Source organism: Tachypleus tridentatus, chromosome 10 (assembly GCF_004210375.1).
Source record: "Tachypleus tridentatus isolate NWPU-2018 chromosome 10, ASM421037v1, whole genome shotgun sequence".
Lineage (NCBI taxonomy): Eukaryota > Metazoa > Arthropoda > Merostomata > Xiphosura > Limulidae > Tachypleus > Tachypleus tridentatus.
The window spans coordinates 183,883,181-183,905,326 of NC_134834.1; the positions used below are offsets into that span (position 1 = coordinate 183,883,181).

Here is a 22,146-nt window from a genome sequence, read left to right on the forward strand (position 1 = left end):
TGTAAGAAATTTGCAACAGCAGTTTTAAAACGCCCAATCTTACCAACGATGACACGTTGAGAGAGACTTTGCTTTTGGACCTCGACAATTCTGCCACGTTCAAACTCTGTCAACTTTTTAACCTTTACCATGTTTTTACCCAATGTAACACAGGAGATGTCAGTGGGAGATATTGACAACGCTAATGCTTGAACACAAATGACTAAATTTCTTTACGTGTTTACCGATTAACGCTTCGTTTCAGTATGGTCTTAAACTTTCGACTAGCTAGTACTTTGGCTACTTTCATAATGTTTACATTTTCACTATTAAATGCTAAAAATGTTTTTTATTTTTATTTTCCCTTTTCTTATTTTCATCTTTCGAAGCTCTACTCAAATAAGTGGTTGAGTCTAACAATGCAAAGTCCATATTTTTTCTTTATGTTCATTGGTCTTAAGATTTTGACCAGCAGTGCATATACATGCTACAAATGGGCGGTAAGAGGTAAACTCTTCAATTTACATACATTTAAAATAATGTTACATGATTTTACACAAATACTATTAATCTGTTTGATTAAACTAAACCTTTATTGTTCAAAACTATATATATATAAATATCTGTGTGTGTGTGTCGCTAAAACGTAGTTAAGCAATAATTTGCCTCAGAATCAGGTAGTTACCATACGAGGCTTACAAAAACACCTCATTACAATATTATCAACAAACAATCACATTTCCTTCTCACCTCTGTAAACGTTAAGCGTTCACGTAATTTTTTTCCTTCGATTTGATAAGCGAGAAGATCTCGACAGGCTTTGTGAACCCAGTCAACTGCTTGTTTTATCTTATATTCACACTGCTCCCATTCTTCCACCATCTCTTGGAAGAGAGCCACTTCTTGTTCAAGTTTGTTTTCAGTTCTAGTTTGTCTGTCTTCAATAACATCCAATTGACATCCCAATTGTCCTACACTACAAGACGATCCAATTTCTCCAAATACTTTCACGAGTTTTGCTAAATACTCTCGACCTTGGTAATTTTCTGTGACGGCAAGCTTAAACAGTAAATGTAATCTGTTAGGCTACATGCTATTCGAAACTACACCCACCTATGTTCTTAGAGTTATATTATAAAAAAAAAGTGAAAAAATAACAATTTTTTTATTGAAACACCAGACAAAATTATTAAAGTTAAAACTGTTCAACTTAAACAAAATAGCTAAGACCTGCCTTACATTTCTCCATCGGCTAAAATTTAAAAAAGGGTTAACTGAAACCTATTTTAAAAAGTTGATCATTAAAAAAAATGTATTTAGTCTACAGTTTCTATTATTTATAAATACAGATAATATTATTTGGAAAGACCCATTTTTTTCTTCCCCAGTAGAATATTTTATTGTCATAAAATAAATACTGTGGAATAATAAAGTAGAATTGGTACATAAATATGTTGATAAAACGTCAATGTTTTCTAAATTAATTTTTTATAGTCTAAATTAAATATCTTTATTTCATACGTGAATCGAATAAAAAAAAAGCCATAGAAGTATTCTAATTATTCCCTTCCCAATAAAATTTAGACTTACTTTAAGATTTTTTAAATGTTTCTTTGTCTCCACGAGAGAATGTATAGGAATTTCTTGGAGTAAAATATTTTCTACTTTTTTTAAGCATTCATCAAGACAGTTGTATGTGGTTTGAAATTGGTTCGACAACAACATTGTGTCATTTATCTCTTGCAGCCGTTCCTCTATCCAGGACTGAACTTCTAAGAGCTGTTCGCCTAGGGATTTAATGGTTTCTTCTACTATCAGTTTCGTTTCCTTCAAGGTGCTGTTAGTGATGACTTTTACTCCAGTTTGTTCTAACTTTTCGATGTCCTTTTCCAAATCTAAAATCTCTGTTGCAAGGGTCTGGAATACAGGAAATAAAAATAAAACTAGTGTTGATATTGATTCCAAGCAAATCGTATTGATTCTGTCTAAGGTGGGCTACCACGGGTATCGAAGCTAGGTTATATGCGTTATAAGCCTTCACACTTTCTACTATTCCAAAGGGGGAAATTTATAAATGAAAACGTGCTTTAAAATAATAATGCGTCTTCTTAAACTTAAAATGCCAAATATATATATACGAGTATATAAATAAATAGCTTAAAAACTATTGAATGAATTAATTGTTAATAGGTGATTAAATTAGAAATATAAAACAATAACGAATTAAGTATCTCATTATCGTTATCTGTCCAGGCTGTCAACTTATTGTCGTAACGGATAATGTTTGTGGTAGTAGTACCCATATGTGTTGGGGATACCCTGTCTATCAAACAAAATCCGAACCCGGTATCAATCTAATCAGCTGTCATGGAAAATCATAAAAAAAAAGTGGAACAGTGGTACGAAGCTAATTGCTTAAATCCACAATGTTTCAGCATCGACTGTCTACACTGAAACAAGCGGTATTATAAATTTAACAGTGTGTCACACCATTCATAATTAGCAACCTAGCGAAAAAACTACGAAAGTATTGTATACAGCTTTAAGGTCACACAACTTAATTATTGCTACTAAAAGTATGGTTCTGTTTTTTTGTTTTTTTTAACAAATAGAAACATTCTCGAAATGCTTTACCTTTTTCCAAAATATTTATATTTTTTAATTTATTAACCTTTTCAATAACAAAAACTAACCTTCACATTCTCTAGTGCACTAGGGGGCTCTGCAGTATTGTCTAAGATAATGTCTTGAGCTTTTCGTAGCCATTTTGTGATACTTTCCACGTAGTGTGCATATTCTTGTTCAGCTGTCCTCGCACACTTGAACTCTTGCCCTTCGTCCTCCGTGGTGGCAGAGGGCGCCTTGATCAGAATCTCTAATGATGACAGAGCCTTATTGATGATGTCTGGCATACTGTGTTGACGTTGAAGATAACGTGATTTTTTAAGTGGCAAACCACCTAAACTTGCTTCACAGGCAATACTGTTTGTCCTCTAAAATTATAAAAGCACGTTTATTTAAAATAATTCATGCATTTGTCTTTTGTATAGTACAGCTAGTTTCTGTGTATACGTTAATACACTTAAAAGCAAGTAAATACCTAAAAACAGTGTACAATACAGATAAAAATAAAAGTAACATGGAACTAATAATTTTAGTTACGATAAGGTCACTATTATTATTATATAAAACTATTATTTAGTTACGATAAGGTCACTATTATTATTATATAAAACTATTATTTAGTTACGATAAGGTAACTATTATAAAAGTCTCCCGCTGATACAGCGGTAAGTCAATGGATTTACAACGCTAAAATCAGGGATTCGATTCACCTCAGTGGACTTAGCAGATAGCCCCATGTGGGTTTGTTATTAAAAAAAAAAAACCTCACACAAACAGTATTATAACATAATGTTAACCACACGTATTCTCAGTCCATAGTTACGATGTTTAATAACACTTCATGTGACCTGAATTGCCTACGACTGGTTTGTACCTTCTCTCTTCAGTTTCACATTTGGCAAATGTTCTTTTCCATCTTTTACATTTCGTAACATTTTGCTTCAGTAGAGGTTATGGTCACCATTAAACAACCTATCACCAATCTTGTATGCTTAAATTCAAACCATTTGTAAGATTATTGGTTATCTCTCCTAAACAGTTGTATCCACTGGATCTTTGGTATCATTTTACAATACTTGACAAGTTCTTCAAGAACATTCTATACGTTGCAGAAGTACAGTGAACGTTTATATATATAAATATATAGAGAAACTAGTCTATTCATTAAATTCCTTCTTTTTAGAGGAATGTGTCAACCATTCTAACAGTGGTGTGGTATTAATGTCAGGATTTCACTAGTTATGAAGGATAATTTCTATTTCTACATAGCCATGCGTCATTCTCCTATAAGAAAACAGGGTTGAATCTGTTTCCAGACGTCTCTCCAAATGAGTATGTATCTGTTAAATTGGTGCAGGGTGAAACGTGGCTCAACTGTGCAAAGAATATTGTTCCAGCTTTTGTTACTCCATCTGGGATTACTGTTACACATTGAGTTACTTCACCTCAGATCACTGTTCCACATGTCATTACTTCACCTCAGATCACTGTTCTACATGTCATTACTTCACCTCAGATCACTGTTCCACATGTCATTACTTCACCTCAGATCACTGCTCCACATGTCACTACTTCACCTTAGATCACTGTTCCACATGTCACTACTTCACCTCAGATCACTGTTCCACATGTCATTACTTTACCTAAGATCACTGCTCCACATGTCACTACTTCACCTTAGATCATTGTTCTACATGTCATTACTTCACCTCAGATCACTGCTCCTCATGTCACTACTTCACCTTAGATCATTGTTCTACATGTCATTACTTCACCTTAAATCACTGCTCCACATGTCATTACTTCACCTCAGATCACTGTTCCACATGTCACTACTTCACCTCAGATCACTGTTCCACATGTCATTACTTCACCTCAGATCACTGTTCCATTCTTTATCACTCTACTTCAGATCACAATACTAATACTTAAATTTCTGATGAACTGTCGCAAATACAATACTTTAGTTTCATTTTCACTGTATTTTAACGGTCGTTAGTTACTAAGCGTTAAGTTTGTCATTTCAAACTTCTCATGAAATCTTTATCCAATGGATGTCACTGTTTAATATACATACGTTATGAAAAGTTAATCATAAATATAAATACAAGAGAATGTCTAAATATTACGTAAAGAACTCTACGCTTGTATTAAATTTAGATAATTATTGCTTAGGGCATATTTTATCAGAGTGAAGCTAAATACTAAATACTCAAACACGACAATTAATCTGTGCAAGCAAAACTAAATTATTTCCATTATCAGTTGTCAATATGAACAGTTATTTATCTTAACTATCGTATAGATTAATCAAACGATACACACACACATATATATAAGATTACTTGTTTTAACTTGAAACTAACCAACAAAAAACACATGAAAAGTCTCGGTAACGTAAGTTATTAAATTTAGTGCAAAGTTCTCAATAAAACAAAAAAAACAACTATTTTTAGTACGTAGTCAAAACACATTTCGTCAACTTTATAATAACTTTATATATATATACTTGTGTCATTATTAAAATAAAAAGCTCAAGGCATCCAATCATCAAAAGAATCCAGTTATCTTGAGTTGTCATTACGCGCAAAGCTACAAAAAGGACTATCTCTGCTCTGCCCACAGCGGGTATTGGAACCCGTTTTCTAGCAGTATAAGTCCGCAGAAATGTCATAGTTACAAACTATTTATCCAATATTGTCAAAAGTATCAAACTACCAGTACGTCAAATCTACATTTTAGAATAAATAATAACAACTAGAAAAAATGAAGTAGCTATATAGAAAATACAATAACTATCAAGCAGCAATCGTACGACATATTTACGTTTTTATTTGTTGCATATATGTATATATCACTAAGTACGGTAGTAGTTAATAGTAGGGGTCACAATAAAACAAAATGGCTGCCATAAAAATCGCCCGGTTAGAAAACACCTTTAAAATGTCTAAATGTTAACAACGATTATTTCACAGTATTGACTGAGTAAGAATAAAACTTGTTGTACTTATAAAGCCGCCTAAATCGCTTCATACATGTTTATAGAATGAATCAAAATTTTACTATTTAAAAGAATCTTCACCTAATTGTATTCCTACTTTGGCTCAGACTAACATAGTTGCAGTGAATTTCTAAAGTAGAGTTTTTGTTTGTTTTTTACTTTTAATTAAGTAACTTAGTCTTTGTAGACTTTCTAGTTTCAATATTTTTGTAGCACATTTTGTAGACTTTCTAGTTTCAATATTTTTTGTAGCACATTTTGTAGACTTTCTAGTTTCAATATTTTTTGTAGCACATTAAAATTTTTTATATTACTATAGCTAGCTAAGTTACGTATATATCTTGTCTTTATCAAATTTAAAAAAATTGTTTTCGTACTTGTGTATATGTACGTATATAATTTGTCCCAAAACTTAAATACACACTGATATAAATTTGAACCGTACAGGAAAGATCGTAATAGTTTTCCACACCCACCATCTTATTTTGAGCATCTCTTGTTCGAACTTGTCTAACGTGTTCTGGAATTCTGTCCATAGTTAGAGATTTGTTAATCACACGTGATTCCTGTCAAACCTCTTCCTCTTCGGTCTTCTGAAGCAGCCAAGAAACTGAGTGGAAAAAAAAAATAAAATAAACATTATGGAATCTCAACTTCGTCCTGTACCAACTTGGCACATTCCCATTTCTCGTTTAAGTTAATTACAAAAATAGCATATTTCGTCAATCTGTACAAGAGACATCTGTAATAACTTAAATGACGTAATTACTTACCTTCCTTACAGCTTTCTTTTTACCCACGATTTTAAATGTGCAGGAATGCCAAACTGCATTGTAAGTTAGTCTACCAGTTAGTGGTTTTGTAACAATACGTCGCTCATTTTCTGTTGTTTTCATTCTGTTATAGAAAGCACTAAAACGGTGTTGTACTTATGTGATAGATGGATAGAGTTCCATGACTTTCACACTCCTTTAAATGAATTACTCAATCTACGTGTTATAAACAAAACCCTACAGTTTTTTGTAAATACTGTAAGGTGTCAACTCATGAAGCTTTAAACTAGTTTGTTCTGAGCACTGTGTTAACTCATAAGGTTCTAACCTGGTTTATCTAAACTCTATAAAGTGTCACCTCACGAAATTCAAACCTAGTTTGTTCTAAACACTGTAAAGTGTCAACTCATGAAGTTGCGACCTAGTTTGTTTTTTTTCCTTTTTTTAATATTATAAAAAATCAATTCATGATATTCTAACACAATTTGTTCTTAACACAAGGTGTCAGTCCATGTCGTTCTAGAAACCCAATTTATTCTAATCACTGCAATGTGTCAATTTATGAAGTTTCAACCTAGTTAGTTCCTAACACTGTAAGATGTCAACTCATAAAGTTCCGAGTTAGTTCTAAACACTTTAAGGCGTCAACTCAGAAAGTTTCGACTCATTTTGTTCTAAATATTGTAAGGTGTCAACTCCTAACGTTTTTACTCAGTTTGTTCTAAATATTGTAAGGTGTCAAGTCATAAAGTTCCGACTCAGTTTGTTCTACATATTGTTAGGTGTCAAGTCATAACGTTCCGACTCAGTTTGTTCTAAATATTGTAAGGTGTCAACTCCTAACGTTTTTACTCAGTTTGTTCTAAATATTGCAAGGTGTCAAGTCATAAAGTTCAGACTTAGTTTCTTCTAAATATTGTAAGGTGTCAAGTCATAAATTTCCGACTCAGTTTGTTCTAAATATTGTAAGGTGTCAAGTCATAAAGTTCCGACTCAGTTTGTTCTAAATATTGTAAGGTGTCAAGTCATAAATTTCCGACTCAGTTTGTTCTAAATATTGTAAGGTGTCAAGTCATAAAGTTCCGACTCAGTTTGTTCTAAATATTGTAAGGTGTCAAGTCATAAAGTTCCGACTCAGTTTGTTCTAAATATTGTAAGGTGTCAAGTCATAAATTTCCGACTCAGTTTTTTCTAAATATTGTAAGGTGTAAAGTCATAAATTTCCGACTCAGTTTGTTCTAAATATTGTAAGGTGTCAAGTCATAAAGTTCCGACTCAGTTTCTTCTAAATATTGTAAGGTGTCAAGTCATAAAGTTCCGACTCAGTTTCTTCTAAATATTGTAAGGTGTCAAGTCATAAAGTTCCGACTCAGTTTCTTCTAAATATTGTAAGGTGTCAAGTCATAAAGTTCCGACTCAGTTTCTTCTAAATATTGTAAGGTGTCAAGTCATAAAGTTTCAACTCAGTTTCTTCTAAATATTGTAAGGTGTCAAGTCATAAAGTTTCGACTCATTTTGTTCTAAATATTGTAAGATGTCAACTCCTAACGTTTTTACTCAGTTTGTTCTACATATTGTTAGGTGTCAAGTCATAACGTTCCGACTCAGTTTGTTCTAAATATTGTAAGGTGTCAAGTCATAAAGTTCCGACTCAGTTTGTTCTAAATATTGTAAGGTGTCAAGTCATAAAGTTCCGACTCAGTTTGTTCTAAATATTGTAAGGTGTAAAGTCATAAATTTCCGACTCAGTTTGTTCTAAATATTGTAAGGTGTCAAGTCATAAAGTTCCGACTCAGTTTCTTCTAAATATTGTAAGGTGTCAAGTCATAAAGTTCCGACTCAGTTTCTTCTAAATATTGTAAGGTGTCAAGTCATAAAGTTCCGACTCAGTTTCTTCTAAATATTGTAAGGTGTCAAGTCATAAAGTTCCGACTCAGTTTCTTCTAAATATTGTAAGGTGTCAAGTCATAAAGTTTCAACTCAGTTTCTTCTAAATATTGTAAGGTGTCAAGTCATAAAGTTTCGACTCATTTTGTTCTAAATATTGTAAGATGTCAACTCCTAACGTTTTTACTCAGTTTGTTCTACATATTGTTAGGTGTCAAGTCATAACGTTCCGACTCAGTTTGTTCTAAATATTGTAAGGTGTCAACTCCTAACGTTTTTACTCAGTTTGTTCTAAATATTGCAAGGTGTCAAGTCATAAAGTTCAGACTTAGTTTCTTCTAAATATTGTAAGGTGTCAAGTCATAAATTTCCGACTCAGTTTTTTTCTAAATATTGTAAGGTGTCAAGTCATAAAGTTCCGACTCAGTTTTTTCTAAATATTGTAAGGTGTCAAGTCATAAAGTTCCGACTCAGTTTCTTCTAAATATTGTAAGGTGTCAAGTCATAAAGTTTCAACTCAGTTTCTTCTAAATATTGTAAGGTGTCAAGTCATAAAGTTTCGACTCAGTTTGTTCTAAACATTGTAAGGTGTCAACTCATAAAGTTCTGAATTAATTTGTTTTTCAACTCATGAAGTTTTAACCTGGTTGGTTCTAAACACTGTAAGACGTGAACTCATGAAGTTTTAACCTGGTTGGTTCTAAACACTGTAAGATGTCAACTCATGAAGTTTTAACCTGGTTGGTTCTAAACACTGTAAGACGTGAACTCATGAAGTTTTAACCTGGTTGGTTCTAAACACTGTAAGATGTCAACTCATGAAGTTTTAACCTGATTGGTTCTAAACACTGTAAGACGTCAACTCATGAAGTTTTAACCTGGTTGGTTCTAAACACTGTAAGATGTCAACTCATGAAGTTTTAACCTGGTTGGTTCTAAACACTGTAAGACGTCAACTCATGAAGTTTTAACCTGGTTGGTTCTAAACACTGTAAGACGTCAACTCATGAAGTTTTAACCTGGTTGGTTCTAAACACTGTAAGACGTCAACTCATGAAGTTTTAACCTGGTTGGTTCTAAACACTGTAAGACGTCAACTCATGAAGTTTTAACCTGGTTGGTTCTAAACACTGTAAGATGTCAGTCAACTCAAGAACTTTTGATCTTGTTTGTTTTCAACACTATGAAGTGACAATTCGTGTCTATGTGTTTTCTTATAGCAAAGCCACATCGAGCTATCTGCTGAATCCACCGAGAGGAATCGAACACCTGATTTTAGCGTTGTAATTCCGAAGACTTGCCGCTGTAGCAGCGGGGACGTCAATTCGTAAAATTCTGATCTAATGTAATGTAAAAAGTTATATAGTTCTGAAGAAGGCTGCTATAAACACTTTGTCAACTCATCGAATTCTAATGTAGTTTGTTTCCAAAATACTAAGGTTTTTAGACCATACCTGACCCTTAAAATAAGAGTCTGGGGAAAATGTTTATTCATAGTCGTGTTCTACTAGTCTCTGTCAATGGAAGAACGAGATACCATATGCTGAATTATCGTTTCCGGTTGAACGTAGAAATGTTCTACTCGATTAATACCTGAGCTTTGGGTGAGCCATTCAAATATCTTAATTTTATTGCTTTGAAACTGATAAGTTGTAACAGCTTATACTCTCCCTCTTTCCAGATTCATACAACGTGTGCTATTTGTTTGTTATTGAATTTCGCGCAAAGCTATCCAAGGGCTATTTGCGCTAGCCGTCCCTAATTTTGCAGTATAAGACTAGAGAGAAGACAGCTAGTCATCACCACTCACCGCCAACTCTTGGGCTACTCTTTTACCGACGAATAATGGGATTGACCGTCACATTATAACGCCCCCAATGGCCGAAAGGGCGAGCATGTTTGTCGCGACGGGGATGCGAACCCGCGACCCTCAGATTACGAGTCGCACGCCTTAACCCATCTGGTCATGCCGGGCCCAACGTGTGCTGTTTGGGCATCTTGCATATACTCTGTTGCTCCAAATCTACATGTATGACGTGTCTATGTAATCATTTACTGGGCTATTTGGCTATGTTTGGAAGATGAATCATTAACACATGTTCAAATAATTTTGTATATGCTTGTCAGCGTGGTATACATATATATAAACATATACACAAAAACACTTATATATAACAGAAAATCATAACCTTAAGTTATGAAAGTGTTGAGCTATTTTAAATCGGACAGCGAACTCAAAGATACGATATTAATAAATCAGTTTGGCTGTTGTTTTGTTTTCAAAAAACAAGACTCGTCGTTCAGATGAGAACTCAAAAGGAGATTCGAAAAAAAATGATTTGTTTGCGGTTTACAACTCTGTTATTTCGACTGTGGTTTCCTTTTTTTTTTTCGTGTCAACAAGACAACACGAACAAACCTTTATCTCACACACACTAAAATAACCGACGATAAAAACTTAGAGTTTTCTTATAAAATGATATTCGCTTTTTGAAAGTAACATCGTGACATATTAAAATAAATACTGCCAGGTGGAAGGCCAGCCTTTTTTTCCTTCCAGGTGGAGTTAAGAGTAATCATTGTTCTCTGGGATGCAAGGGTTACAGGAGAGACAAAGACTAGTGCAAGACTAGAAGGAAGGCAGCTAGCCATCACCATCCACTGCCAACTTTTGGCTATTGTTTTGCCAATAAATAATGGTATTGACTGTCACATTATAACGCCCCACGGCTGAAAGAGCGAACATATTTGGTACGACGGGGATTCGAACCTGCGACCCTCAGATTACGTATCGAGCATTCTAACTACCTTGCCACGCCTTGCCAAAAATGTAATGGTAACAAATAAATAAATAAATTATTTCCATTTACTCAAAGGATTTAATTTACTTAAATGCTATCACTTAAGATAAGTTTCAGTTATGGACGTTTTTACAGTGCAGGAAGTAAAAATTGACCTACTTGTCACTTATCCTGGTGAGAAATAATCTGAATTCTCCGCTCACCACTTATGGACAGAGGGGTTCAAGACAGCGAGGATCGCAGCCAACAAAACTTCGCTACTTCTGAGCAAAAACGACCGGCTCAAGAGTCTTAACATCCTGCGTTTCTTAATAAGAAAAAAAAAAGTAGCACGAACCAAAATAATTGCGACAAACGTGCTAAATTTAGGCCTGAGTCAGACCAGTTTTGAGGATGCTATTTTCTTAAGAGTCCCAATGCCCATATGGACAAATCAATTACAGATGTGTGACATATTTTTATAAGGCAACTATTTTCCTTTCTTCGTATCTCTACTTCCATTTTTCTTATCGTTTGTAGCACATCAGTTCCATTAGTGACTTCCGCTTCAAATCTTTTTTTTATTTTATTTTATTCTATTTATGGAGACGGAAGTGATTAGAATTAGGTTTAATTTCAGAGTATTCCAAACCATAAATCATATATCGATGTGTTTACAGTGTTTTTTATATTCATTCTGTTTTACTCGAATGACAAAGAGCAAACTTATAACCATGAATGTTATCACTAATCAAACATTTTACGTGTAAAATTAACTGAAAATATCGATTTTTAATAATCAAACATTTTACGTGTAAAATTAACTGAAAATATCAATTTTTAACGGCACTTAGCTCACGCTTTGCAGTGGGAATTGTAATTTCAGCTGTTACTTAGGGCATTTTTTTAAAGTATTCTTTACGTTTCTAATGAGATTACTGAAGCTCCCTTGTGTGATTTATTATAATAACACGGTTTTAGTGTAGATTTTTGACTTTCAGTTACTTTGCGTGTCGGTATGCCTATTTAAGACAACAACTTGTCATGCATTTGTACTTGTTGGGACACGATTCGGCTATTTTTATATTATGACCTGTGAGTAGTTGAGATAATGCCAAAACTTACTTGGAAGGAGGGGAAGAAAGGGGAGAAGACTTTTAGTAATTGGGTGACTGGTGTTTATTACTTCCTTTTATATTTTGAATAATACAGAGAGGAAGGTGAACAAAAATAAGCCTAGTTTCGGTAACAAGATCCTGTTTCCAATCACTTGGTGTACTTTCATTTAGGTGGAAATATATTGTATTTTATTAAATTAATTTTAAATAGAAATAATATAAAAACGCTACCAAGCGGTGAAAAATATAATAATTTAACTTTTTTTATGGTTCATTCAAAATGTTAAAGTATATTAAACATAAAGAACAGCGTTATTTCTTCTTCTCGCCACGAGGTGAGGCATTTATTTCTCTTCCACACTTCCAGCGGCAGCTTTATACTGTTATAAATCAGGTTTTGATAGACGTAGTAAGCAGAGCACAGATAGCCCTTCGTGTAGCTTTGTGCTTAAAGGTGAATTTTCAACAAATTTAATAATTGCCTTAGAAACTGTACTTTGGTTAGGTATAATTCCTGTGTGGTTGCCATACTTTTAAACACTTTAGTTTTTGAGTAAAAAATAAAACAAAATATGCGGGTCCTCGAATTCAAGTTCCTCTCGGTCGTTCGGCTGTTTCCGTGACGTTTCACAACTATGACGTAATAGTTGCCAAACACGCTTCGTTGCGCGCAGACCATTTTGTTCCTGTGCTGGTGTTTTATGTAAATCTATCGGTGCTTTTTTTCGGATTACATACTTTGTGAGACTATTTTTTGTCTTGATATTGCTACTCTATGTTTGTTTTATGATAACAAGGTTTACTGAGCTTATGGTTGTAAAAACGGTTCGGCATCGGGCAAAAGCTTCTTATCGTTTCCGTGCAAGGAGAAGGAACCGGTGAGGTGGCGACAGTGGGTGCAGATGGTCAATAGGAAGAACTGGACTCCTTCACACCATGCAAAGCTTTGTCAAGATCACTTTGAATGCTCATGTTTTGTGTCGGATCCCACTGTTTTGGATTCCGTGGGTTTCAAGACAGGCAGGTTGAGACTGAAAAAACCATCGGCAGTAGACAGGATCGTCCCTACCATCTTGTTACGAGTCATAAATATCCGGTACAATGATTGTGGAAGGACCGAGTATTAGTTACCATAGTCGGCAAAGTATAAACAAATAAAACCCAGTCTGTAATACCAGTAATTTATAAACACCAGACAGGTTTCGAGATGCTTAAAATTGCACGTGAAATAATACAGACCATATTTGTTGTCATGACTTAGGCTTACCATTCTTTTACTGGAGGTATGACCGACTCGCAATCGGCCTGGGCGCTGTCAGTATCACTCACAGTTCTGTTACTCTCGCTCGTGGAACTGTCCTCATCACTAGAACTTGTCAGATCTGTGTCAAAAGTAAATGTTCTAGGTTCGTTCAGAGTAGGTTCGAATTGATATGGTGCTACTCAACACTGTTCAGAACACAAAGTCAAAACAGACTCCGCCTCTGTTTCTCTGTACGCACTGGCCATGTTTATTTACATTCAACGCGCTGACGTTGGCGGTTTGTTGGCAACTATTACGTCACAGTACTTTTTCTAGCGGCAAACGTAAAAACTAAAACGTTCGGATTGCCGCTTGGAAAGGGCTCTTTCTACATTAAGTTCTATGTTTCATTTATTAGCACATATTTTTGTACCAAATGTGAACCTGCAAAATTAATCAGTATGAGTAGTTCTTTTGACTGCAAAGAACTATTTTTCTTTTCTCTGTAAAATTCACCTTTGATAACAAACAATGAGAATCCCAAGAGGATGGCGAGACGGCGTGCATGTGCTTCATTTGCTGGTAGAAACAAGGGGAAAAATTAGAATGGCTTTAAAAACTATAAAAAAGAAGAAAACGAATAAAGAAAGAGATTTTGAAATCCCTCTGAGATTTATTCACGGTCCCCTGCAAATTTCATGGTAACTAAAGATCTGAAGTTTGAAAACACTTTAATGCTTTTGTTTATTTTATCTTGATACCGATATAACAATATAATACCTTAAAATGCACTTTCCTTTAAAAGAAAACTTGTTTTTGGTAATTTTAAACTGTTTGTTTTGAATTTCACACAAAGCTACACAAGGGCTATCTGCGCTATCCGTCCCTAATTTCGCAGTGTAAGACTAGAGAAAAGGCAGCTAGTCATTACCACTCACCGCCAACTCTTGAGATACTCTTTTACCAACGAATAGTGTGATTGACCGTCACATTATAACGCCCTCACGGCTGAAAGGGCGAGCATGTTTGGTGCGACCGGGATTCGAACCCATGACCCTCGGATTACGAGTCGAACGCCTTAACACACTTGGCCATGGCGGGCCTATTTTTTTAAACTAATATGATACTTAAATTTTTCTCGTTGCACAAATATAAAGAAAAATAAAGCATTTTACTTCATTTATATGTCAGATTAATGATATGTTAATATATCTACGGCTTGCTTTCTCTTCTTAGACAAATATGCTCGCCCTTTCAGCCGTGGGGACGTTATAATGTGACGGTCAATCCTACTATTCGTTGGTAAAAGAGTAGCCCAAGAGTTGGCGGTGGGTGGTGATGACTAGCTAGCTGCCTTTCCTCTAGTCTTACACTGCGAAATTAGGGACGGCTAGCGTAGATAGCCCTTGTGTAGGTTTGTGTGAAATTTAATTACAGTGTCTGTAAAACCAGGTTTTTTGTATTTGAGCTGAGTTATGGTACTAAGAAGTTATGCAAGTTATTGTTACTTTACAATGTATACCTATCACTGTCACTTCCTTCAGAATTATCATGAATATATGTTAATTAAATTTATAATCAATAAATAAAAGAATCCGTGATGACGAAAAAACCCTCTTGTAGAGAAACATATATATGTGAAAACAGCTGGTATGGATAGAGAAAGCGCTATGTAGAGGAGCGAACAACGTCAGGTTAGCAAAGAAAGAAAGAGGTAACTGACCGATAGCTGACCACATGTTTGAAGGCAGTTGTGTAATTGAGTATAGGAATATAGAGGGCGTACTTAGGTGTTTAATTATATTTGTTAATATAGGTATAAAGGTGTTCCTTTGTATTGGTTTATTTTGAGCTTGAATTGTTGTATAAGTAAGGCTTCTTTTATTTTGCGTTTGTTTATGTTTGTTTCTTTATTTAGTATTTAGGTGTTTTTTATGGTTATGTTGTGTTTATTTGATTTGCAGTGTTCGAAAACGTGTGAAGGTGACTTTTGTTGTTCTTTGAATCTGGTTTCCGTTTTTCTACTTGTTTCTCCAATATAGAAGTCGTGACACTTATCACATTGTATTTTATAAATAATGTTGTTGTGGTGTTTGTCAGTGTAGTTTTTACATAGTATAGACATAAGTTTTGTGCATGGTTTTTGAATAAATTTGACATTAATTGGAATGCCATGTTTTATTACTAGTTTTTGCCAAATGTTGGTTATTTTTCTGCTGATGTCAGAATATATGGTATACAGCAGTATATGGTTTCCTGGTTTTTTAATTCGTGGGGTATATTTACTTTTGTTAGTTGATTTTGGTTTTTGTCTAGGTCTGTGCGTATAATGTTTTCTACGGTTTGTGGAGGAAACTTATTGATGTTGATGAAGTATTGTTTTATTTTGTCTAATTCATCGTTAATTTTATCTGGTGAACATAGTTTTGTGACTGTGTTTATTTGGTTTCTTAGTATGTTGAGTTTTTGTTTTGTTTCATATGCTTAGTCCCAAGGAATGTATAGTCCAGAATGGGTGATTTTTGGTGAATTTTTGTTTAAAATTGTGTATCGGTTCTTGTTATTTTGAGGTTAAGAAATGATAAGTCATTAAAACTCTCTTCAAAGACAAAATGATGATGCACTTTCTGTGTTAAATGTTCGGATAGTACTTATGAGATGACCTGATATTATCCTTATTTTCGTATTTGATTGTTTTCTTCCTGTTCACATGTGACGTTAATGTTGGGATGTATAGCGTTAATGTGATTGAAAAAATTAAGTGTGTGTTCTGTAGATATGAATCCGCAATCGTGTCGTCTACATATCTGTACCAGTATAGTGGTGGATGTAATGCTGAGTTAACTGCTTGTGTTTCAACTTGTGTCATAAAAATATTGGCTAGAACTGGTAATACCTATATTAACAAATATAATCAAACATCTAAGCACGCCATCTACATTCCTACACTCAATTACACAACCGCCTTCAAACTTGTGGTCAACTATCGGTCGTTACCTCTTTGTTTCTTTGTGAACCTGACGATGACCGAAGAAGGTCGAAACGTTGTTCGCTCCTCTACATAGAATTTTCTCTATCCATACCAGCCGTTAATGCATATATAATAAATAAAAGAAGCATTGCGTCTGCCCTTTTCATCTCTATCAGGTTAGAGCGGGCAATGAAATTATTTTAGACAGTCGTTGAGCTAAGTTATTTACCAAATGTATGTTCTAAATATACACTATTCTAAAAACAATATAGTTCGTGACAAGAAAATTGTTATGAATAAGCGTTATAATACATCAGTAATAAACATACAAAATAAAAACCTGACATCACTAGATGTAAATGGATGGCAATTGTTAGCAGCTACTCAACAATGAAGTGCAAATATCCAACTTTAAAATATCATCGAAATACACGCATTGGCAAAACGTACGAAAATAAATGTCAGAAAACATACAAGGTTATAATTAGTTCGTACAAACATTTGTAAGGGATTAAGGTGGCTCTTCCTTTGAATTATACACCAACACAGACACGGATCTGTTGTGCCTGACTGTTTATCCCATTCTAGTGTTCGTTTTCAGTTACTTCTTTCAGTTCGAAGTCATTTTAAGACTTATAATTATATTCCTTAAGTTGATTTCTTTTAATCTCGGATGTAAATAAATTATGATAGAAAAGGTCAGCTCCTAGTTGACGGAAGGATGCTTCGTCTGTCCTTACTTACTGAAGTTCTACTTAAATTATAGTGTTTTATTTCAGGTTTCTTACTGTGTTTAATTTTATGGACACTTTTCCTTTTTTGCCTTTCTTTTTACTTCGTATTGAAGAGAAGTATGGCCGTTGATAATTTACGATCCTTTTTAATTATTCTGTTTGATTTAATTTTCGTACCTTTTAAATTATTTATCTTCAAAACATTTTAAACTTACATTACACAAACCACGTCGTTACACTTAAGTTAATATGAAGCGCCATCTTCCGGAAAACGCCGTTTTTTAATATATATGCCAGTGTATCTTGATGTCCTGCACTTGACACGTTTTCAGCTAGCAATTATGATACGCCAATAAACAGTAGGCTTTATGTTAACATAGCACAATACGCTTCTCATTCATAGGTGCTGTAAAAGGCAAAACTACATGTAAACTTTACATTATTACTCATTTTCATTTCCTTAAAGTCTTATATGGACTATGTTCTATTGGTTTTCCTCTACGGGTCAGTGTGAGCGTTTTTTGTTTTTCCTTTACATTTTCGGATAACTCATATTTCACATTTTCGTGTTGGAAAGCTTTTTTGTTTGTTTATTTTCAATTTCGCGCAAAGCTACTCGAGGACTATCTGCGCTAGACGTCCCTAATTTAACACTGTACGACTAGAGGGAAGACAGTCTAGTCATCACCACCTACCGCCACCTCTTTTACCAACAAATAGTGGGATTGACCGTCACATTATAATGCCCCCACGACTGAAAGGGCGAGCATGTTTGGTGGGACCGGAATTCGAACCCGCGACCATCAGATGACGAGTCGAACGCCTTAACCCACCTAGCTATACCGGGCCTGTGTTGTAATGCGATAAATGTTTCAAAACAACTTCACATGCTTCACGTGACAGCTCGCTTATTTTTAAACGTGTTCAAAAATAAGATCTAATTAGAAACTAGACTATTATTCACGCAGATAAATTTGAACGATACATACAATAAGAACGTGGTTAATTCTGGGTGTTTGTTGTTCAGTACAAAATGCACTACGGACTATCTTTTGCTATTTCTACCAAGGGATCGAACCGAGAATTTTAGCATTATAATCCTTCAAGCTTAACGCTGAGCCATTTCAAAGGTAGAAACAAAAAAAGTTAAAAGTGTAGCACGAACATTAACTACATTATTTTATAAGACAGAAAGTGATAACGTTTTAACAACTATATTAACATTTATGACTATAGGTAAAGCTCAGCTCAGGTAATGGTAAAAATAAAATAAAATTCTAAGAGCATTACGTAATGCATAACACTATACGTGTCTTTTCCATTATTGCACACAATATGCATTTTCCCTTTTGCATCACTGTTCTAGGAATCCGATTTTGCAACTTTGTAACTGCATAGCTGTGTTTTATACAGAAAAATATATATAATACAACTGCTCACGGATTTGATAATTCGTATTCAGGAAAAATATTTCCTTCGTATATCACGTCCATTGTTAACAAAGAACTCAAACTTTAAATCTTAACGAATTTCTTTGACTTTATGAAGCTCTCTCTACGACAATTCATAATATTGTTGAATACTTAAAAACTTCATTATGCAATTATTAAAACACTAGGATTCAATGTTTTAAATCTCGTGGGGGCGTTATAATGTGACAGTCAAACCCACTAATCTTTGGTAAAATAGTAGTTCAAGAGCTGGCGATGGATACTGATGGCTAGCTGTCTTCCCTTTAATCTTACACTGCTATATTAGGGACGGTTAGCGCAGATATCCCTCGTATAGCTTTGCGCGAAATTCAAAAACAAACAAGAAACAAAACTTGCTGATACGGAAGCCGAAAATTCGCAATAAATATAATTTTTTTAAACTTGCTGAGGATTATTCAAACTTCCAACCTTACGACATAACACCTGAGGTAATAGATGGTGGTTTTGCTAACCCTACGAAATATCACCCGAGGTAACAGATGGTGGTTTTCCTATCCCTACAAAACATCACCTGAGGTAATAGATGCTAGTTCTCAGACAAATCATAAACTAATATAGACTTTATAACCTAGCGACTGTAGTGTTTTGATATAAAAGTATTGCCGCTAGAGGGAGTTTTATACTGTAGGGTAACAGAATAGATTTCATTGCTATTAACAACACGTTTAATTGTTTGTTTGTTTTTGAATTTCGCACAAAGCTACTCGAGGGCTATCTGTGCTAGCCGTCCCTAATTTAGCAGTGTAAGACTAGAGGGAAGGCAGCTAGTCATCACCACCCACCGCCAACTCTTGGGCTACTCTTTTAGCAACGAATAGTAGGATTGACCGTCACATTATAACGCCCCTACGGCTGAAAGGGCGAGCATGTTTGGCGTGACGGGGGTGCGAACCCGCGACCCTCAGATTACGAGTCGCACGTCTTAACACGCTTGGTCATGCCGACCCCCATTAGGTTAAGAACAGCGCGTCTGGAACTGACTGTTTTCACTCACTGTAATCACCAGTTGTGGTTGAAATATGGTTATGCCTCAACCTGGTGGTCTATAACATCGTCTTTAGCCAATATATATCAGACAAATATGAGGCAACTTATAATGCTAACAATATCTCTGAAGGTCAACATGTGCTGTAACCCAATAAAGATACATCTGCTAGGTAGGACATTCACAAATGTTCAACTCTTTCGTTCCAACACATCATCGGCACAGACAAGCCATTGCAAAACTCTTTGCTTTAAAACGTCTTTATTTTTCACACCAACGAACTGTTACGTGCACCGTAATGTGATTAAACTGAATAGAGTGGTAAATAGCACGAGGGTAATAGGAATAGTGAAACAAAGATTTTTATTGTCTATGCACTAATTCTTATGAATTACCATGTAGCATTTGAAAATAACAATAGTCAAAGGGAGGAAGAGGTCTAGATTTGGCCAGACCCTCCAGATCGTCCGTTAAAATCTACATACCGATCCACACGAGTTCGAACGGCAAAAACACCTGATTAGCAATTTATGAGGATATCATGCAATAAAAGTGACTTAACTCGAGTGTTCATGCAATAGAAGTGATTTAACTCGAGTGTTCATGCAATAGGAATGATTTAACTCGAGTGTTCATGCAATAGGAGTGATTTAACTCGAGTGTTCATGCAATAGAAGTGATGTAACTCGAATGTTCATGCAATAAGTGAATTAACTCGAGTGTTCATGGAATAGAAGTGATTTAACTCAAGTGTTCATGCAATAGAAGTGATTTAACTCGAGTCTTCATGCAATAGGAGTGATTTAACTCGAGTGTTCATGCAATAGAAGTGATTTAACTCGAGTCTTCATGCAATAGGAGTGATTTAACTCGAGTGTTCATGCAATAGAAGTGATTTAACTCGAGTGTTCATGCAATAGAAGTGATTTAACTCGAGTATTCATGCAATAGAAGTAATTTAACTCGAGTGTTCATGCAATAGAAGTGATTTAACTCGAGTGTTCATGCAATAGAAGTGATTTAACTCGAGTGTTCATGCAATAGAAGTGATTTAACTCGAGTGTTCATGCAATAAGTGATTTAACTCGAGTGTTCATGCAATAGAAGTGATTTAACTCGAGTGTTCATGCAATAGAAGTGATTTAACTCGAGTGTTCATAGAAGTGATTTAACTCGAGTGTTCATGCAATAAGTGATTTAACTCGAGTGTTCATGCAATAGAAGTGATTTAACTCGAGTGTTCATGCAATAGAAGTGATTTAACTCGAGTGTTCAGCATGTGTTTAAAGAACAACTAGTGTATCATCATGTTGTTTGGTCACTCTCCGACGTATTTGTGGAGGTATTTTGAGGTCAAAGTTCATTATTTTAATAAAGTTTTATTGGTTCTGATGAGAATACAATAATGACAGTTTAATAGTATTGATATCATGGATCAAATTTAATAGTTTAATAGCTTTTTATTGGTTAGAGTAACGTCCCTCGCTAGAATAGTGATAAGTCTTCCATTTACAATGTTAAAATCGGAAGTTCGATTTTCGTTGGTGGACACAGCAGAGAGTCCAGTATGACTTGCTTTGAGAAAACAAAACAGTTCTAATAATAAAACAAGAATAATAATCGCAACAGTTTCGTTTTAATGGAGGTCGATATTATTGGTCAAAATCCATAGTTTGATAACTTTTAATTGGTCCTCGTAATGACAGAAGAATAATGATCAAGATAAAAATTTATATGTAAAAACGGGTGATTTGGGTAGAGAAAATTTTTATGTAGAGGACCAAACAATGCTGACGATGACCGAAGAAGGTCGAAACGTTGTTCGCTCCTCTACATAAAAATTTTCTCCACCCAAATCATCCGTTTTTACATATAAATTTTTCTCTACAAGTGAGTTTTCTCGTCATCATTTAATGGTCCAGACAGTTTCATGTTAATGGAGGTCGATACCATTGGTCAAATGCCATAGTTTGATAACTTTTAATTGGTTCTGGTAATGAAACAAATTAATGATCGCGACAGTTTCATGTTAATGCTTTGATTTGAAAGGGAAGAGCACTCTACATCTGATTTTACTTTTTATCTTATTTTATTAAGACATGTATATAAGAATTCTCATAATACTATCGACAATTGTTTCCCCCTCTCGGTGGACTCAGCAGATAGACCAATGTGGCTTTGTTATAAAAAAACACACACAACTCAGTTTCACAATGTTGAAAATTTCTTATAAAATCAGAATTTTGTGTAGTTGTACTTTGGATATTTATTTGTTTCTGATATCCCAGTGTAGATATACTGTGTGTTATTAACGCTAGTCGTCTTTAAATGTTAAATAATATCGTTTTATTATTAAGTACACAATATATTACCTATGCTTTTCCAACTGCAGGTATCGAAACCCGATTTGGCTTGAACTGATATTATCGATAAAGTTAAGAAAGTTAGTTAACAGAACCCACCGGTAACTCTTGAACTGATCTAACCCAATAGTGGGATTTGACGGTCACTCTTGTAATGCGCCTATGGCTCCAAAGTATGAAGCTCAGTGTTGTTT

The 22,146-nt window shown here is 34.7% G+C and overlaps 1 protein-coding gene across 1 annotated transcript in view; it reads right to left on the minus strand.

Annotated features, from left to right (window-relative positions):
* The window catches only part of LOC143231084 (uncharacterized), a 24,492-nt gene extending 12,878 nt beyond the window's left edge, over positions 1–11,614 (minus strand). The window contains exons 1-5 of the mRNA XM_076465625.1: positions 11,226–11,614; positions 6,082–6,215; positions 2,673–2,972; positions 1,570–1,896; positions 730–1,038 (exon numbers count right to left, since the gene is read on the minus strand). Coding sequence (XP_076321740.1) covers positions 730–1,038; positions 1,570–1,896; positions 2,673–2,972; positions 6,082–6,141 — 996 coding nt within the window. The 5' untranslated portion in view covers positions 6,142–6,215; positions 11,226–11,614. The remainder of the gene's footprint in view (positions 1–729; positions 1,039–1,569; positions 1,897–2,672; positions 2,973–6,081; positions 6,216–11,225) is intronic.
* Between the last annotated feature and the right edge of the window lie 10,532 nt (positions 11,615–22,146).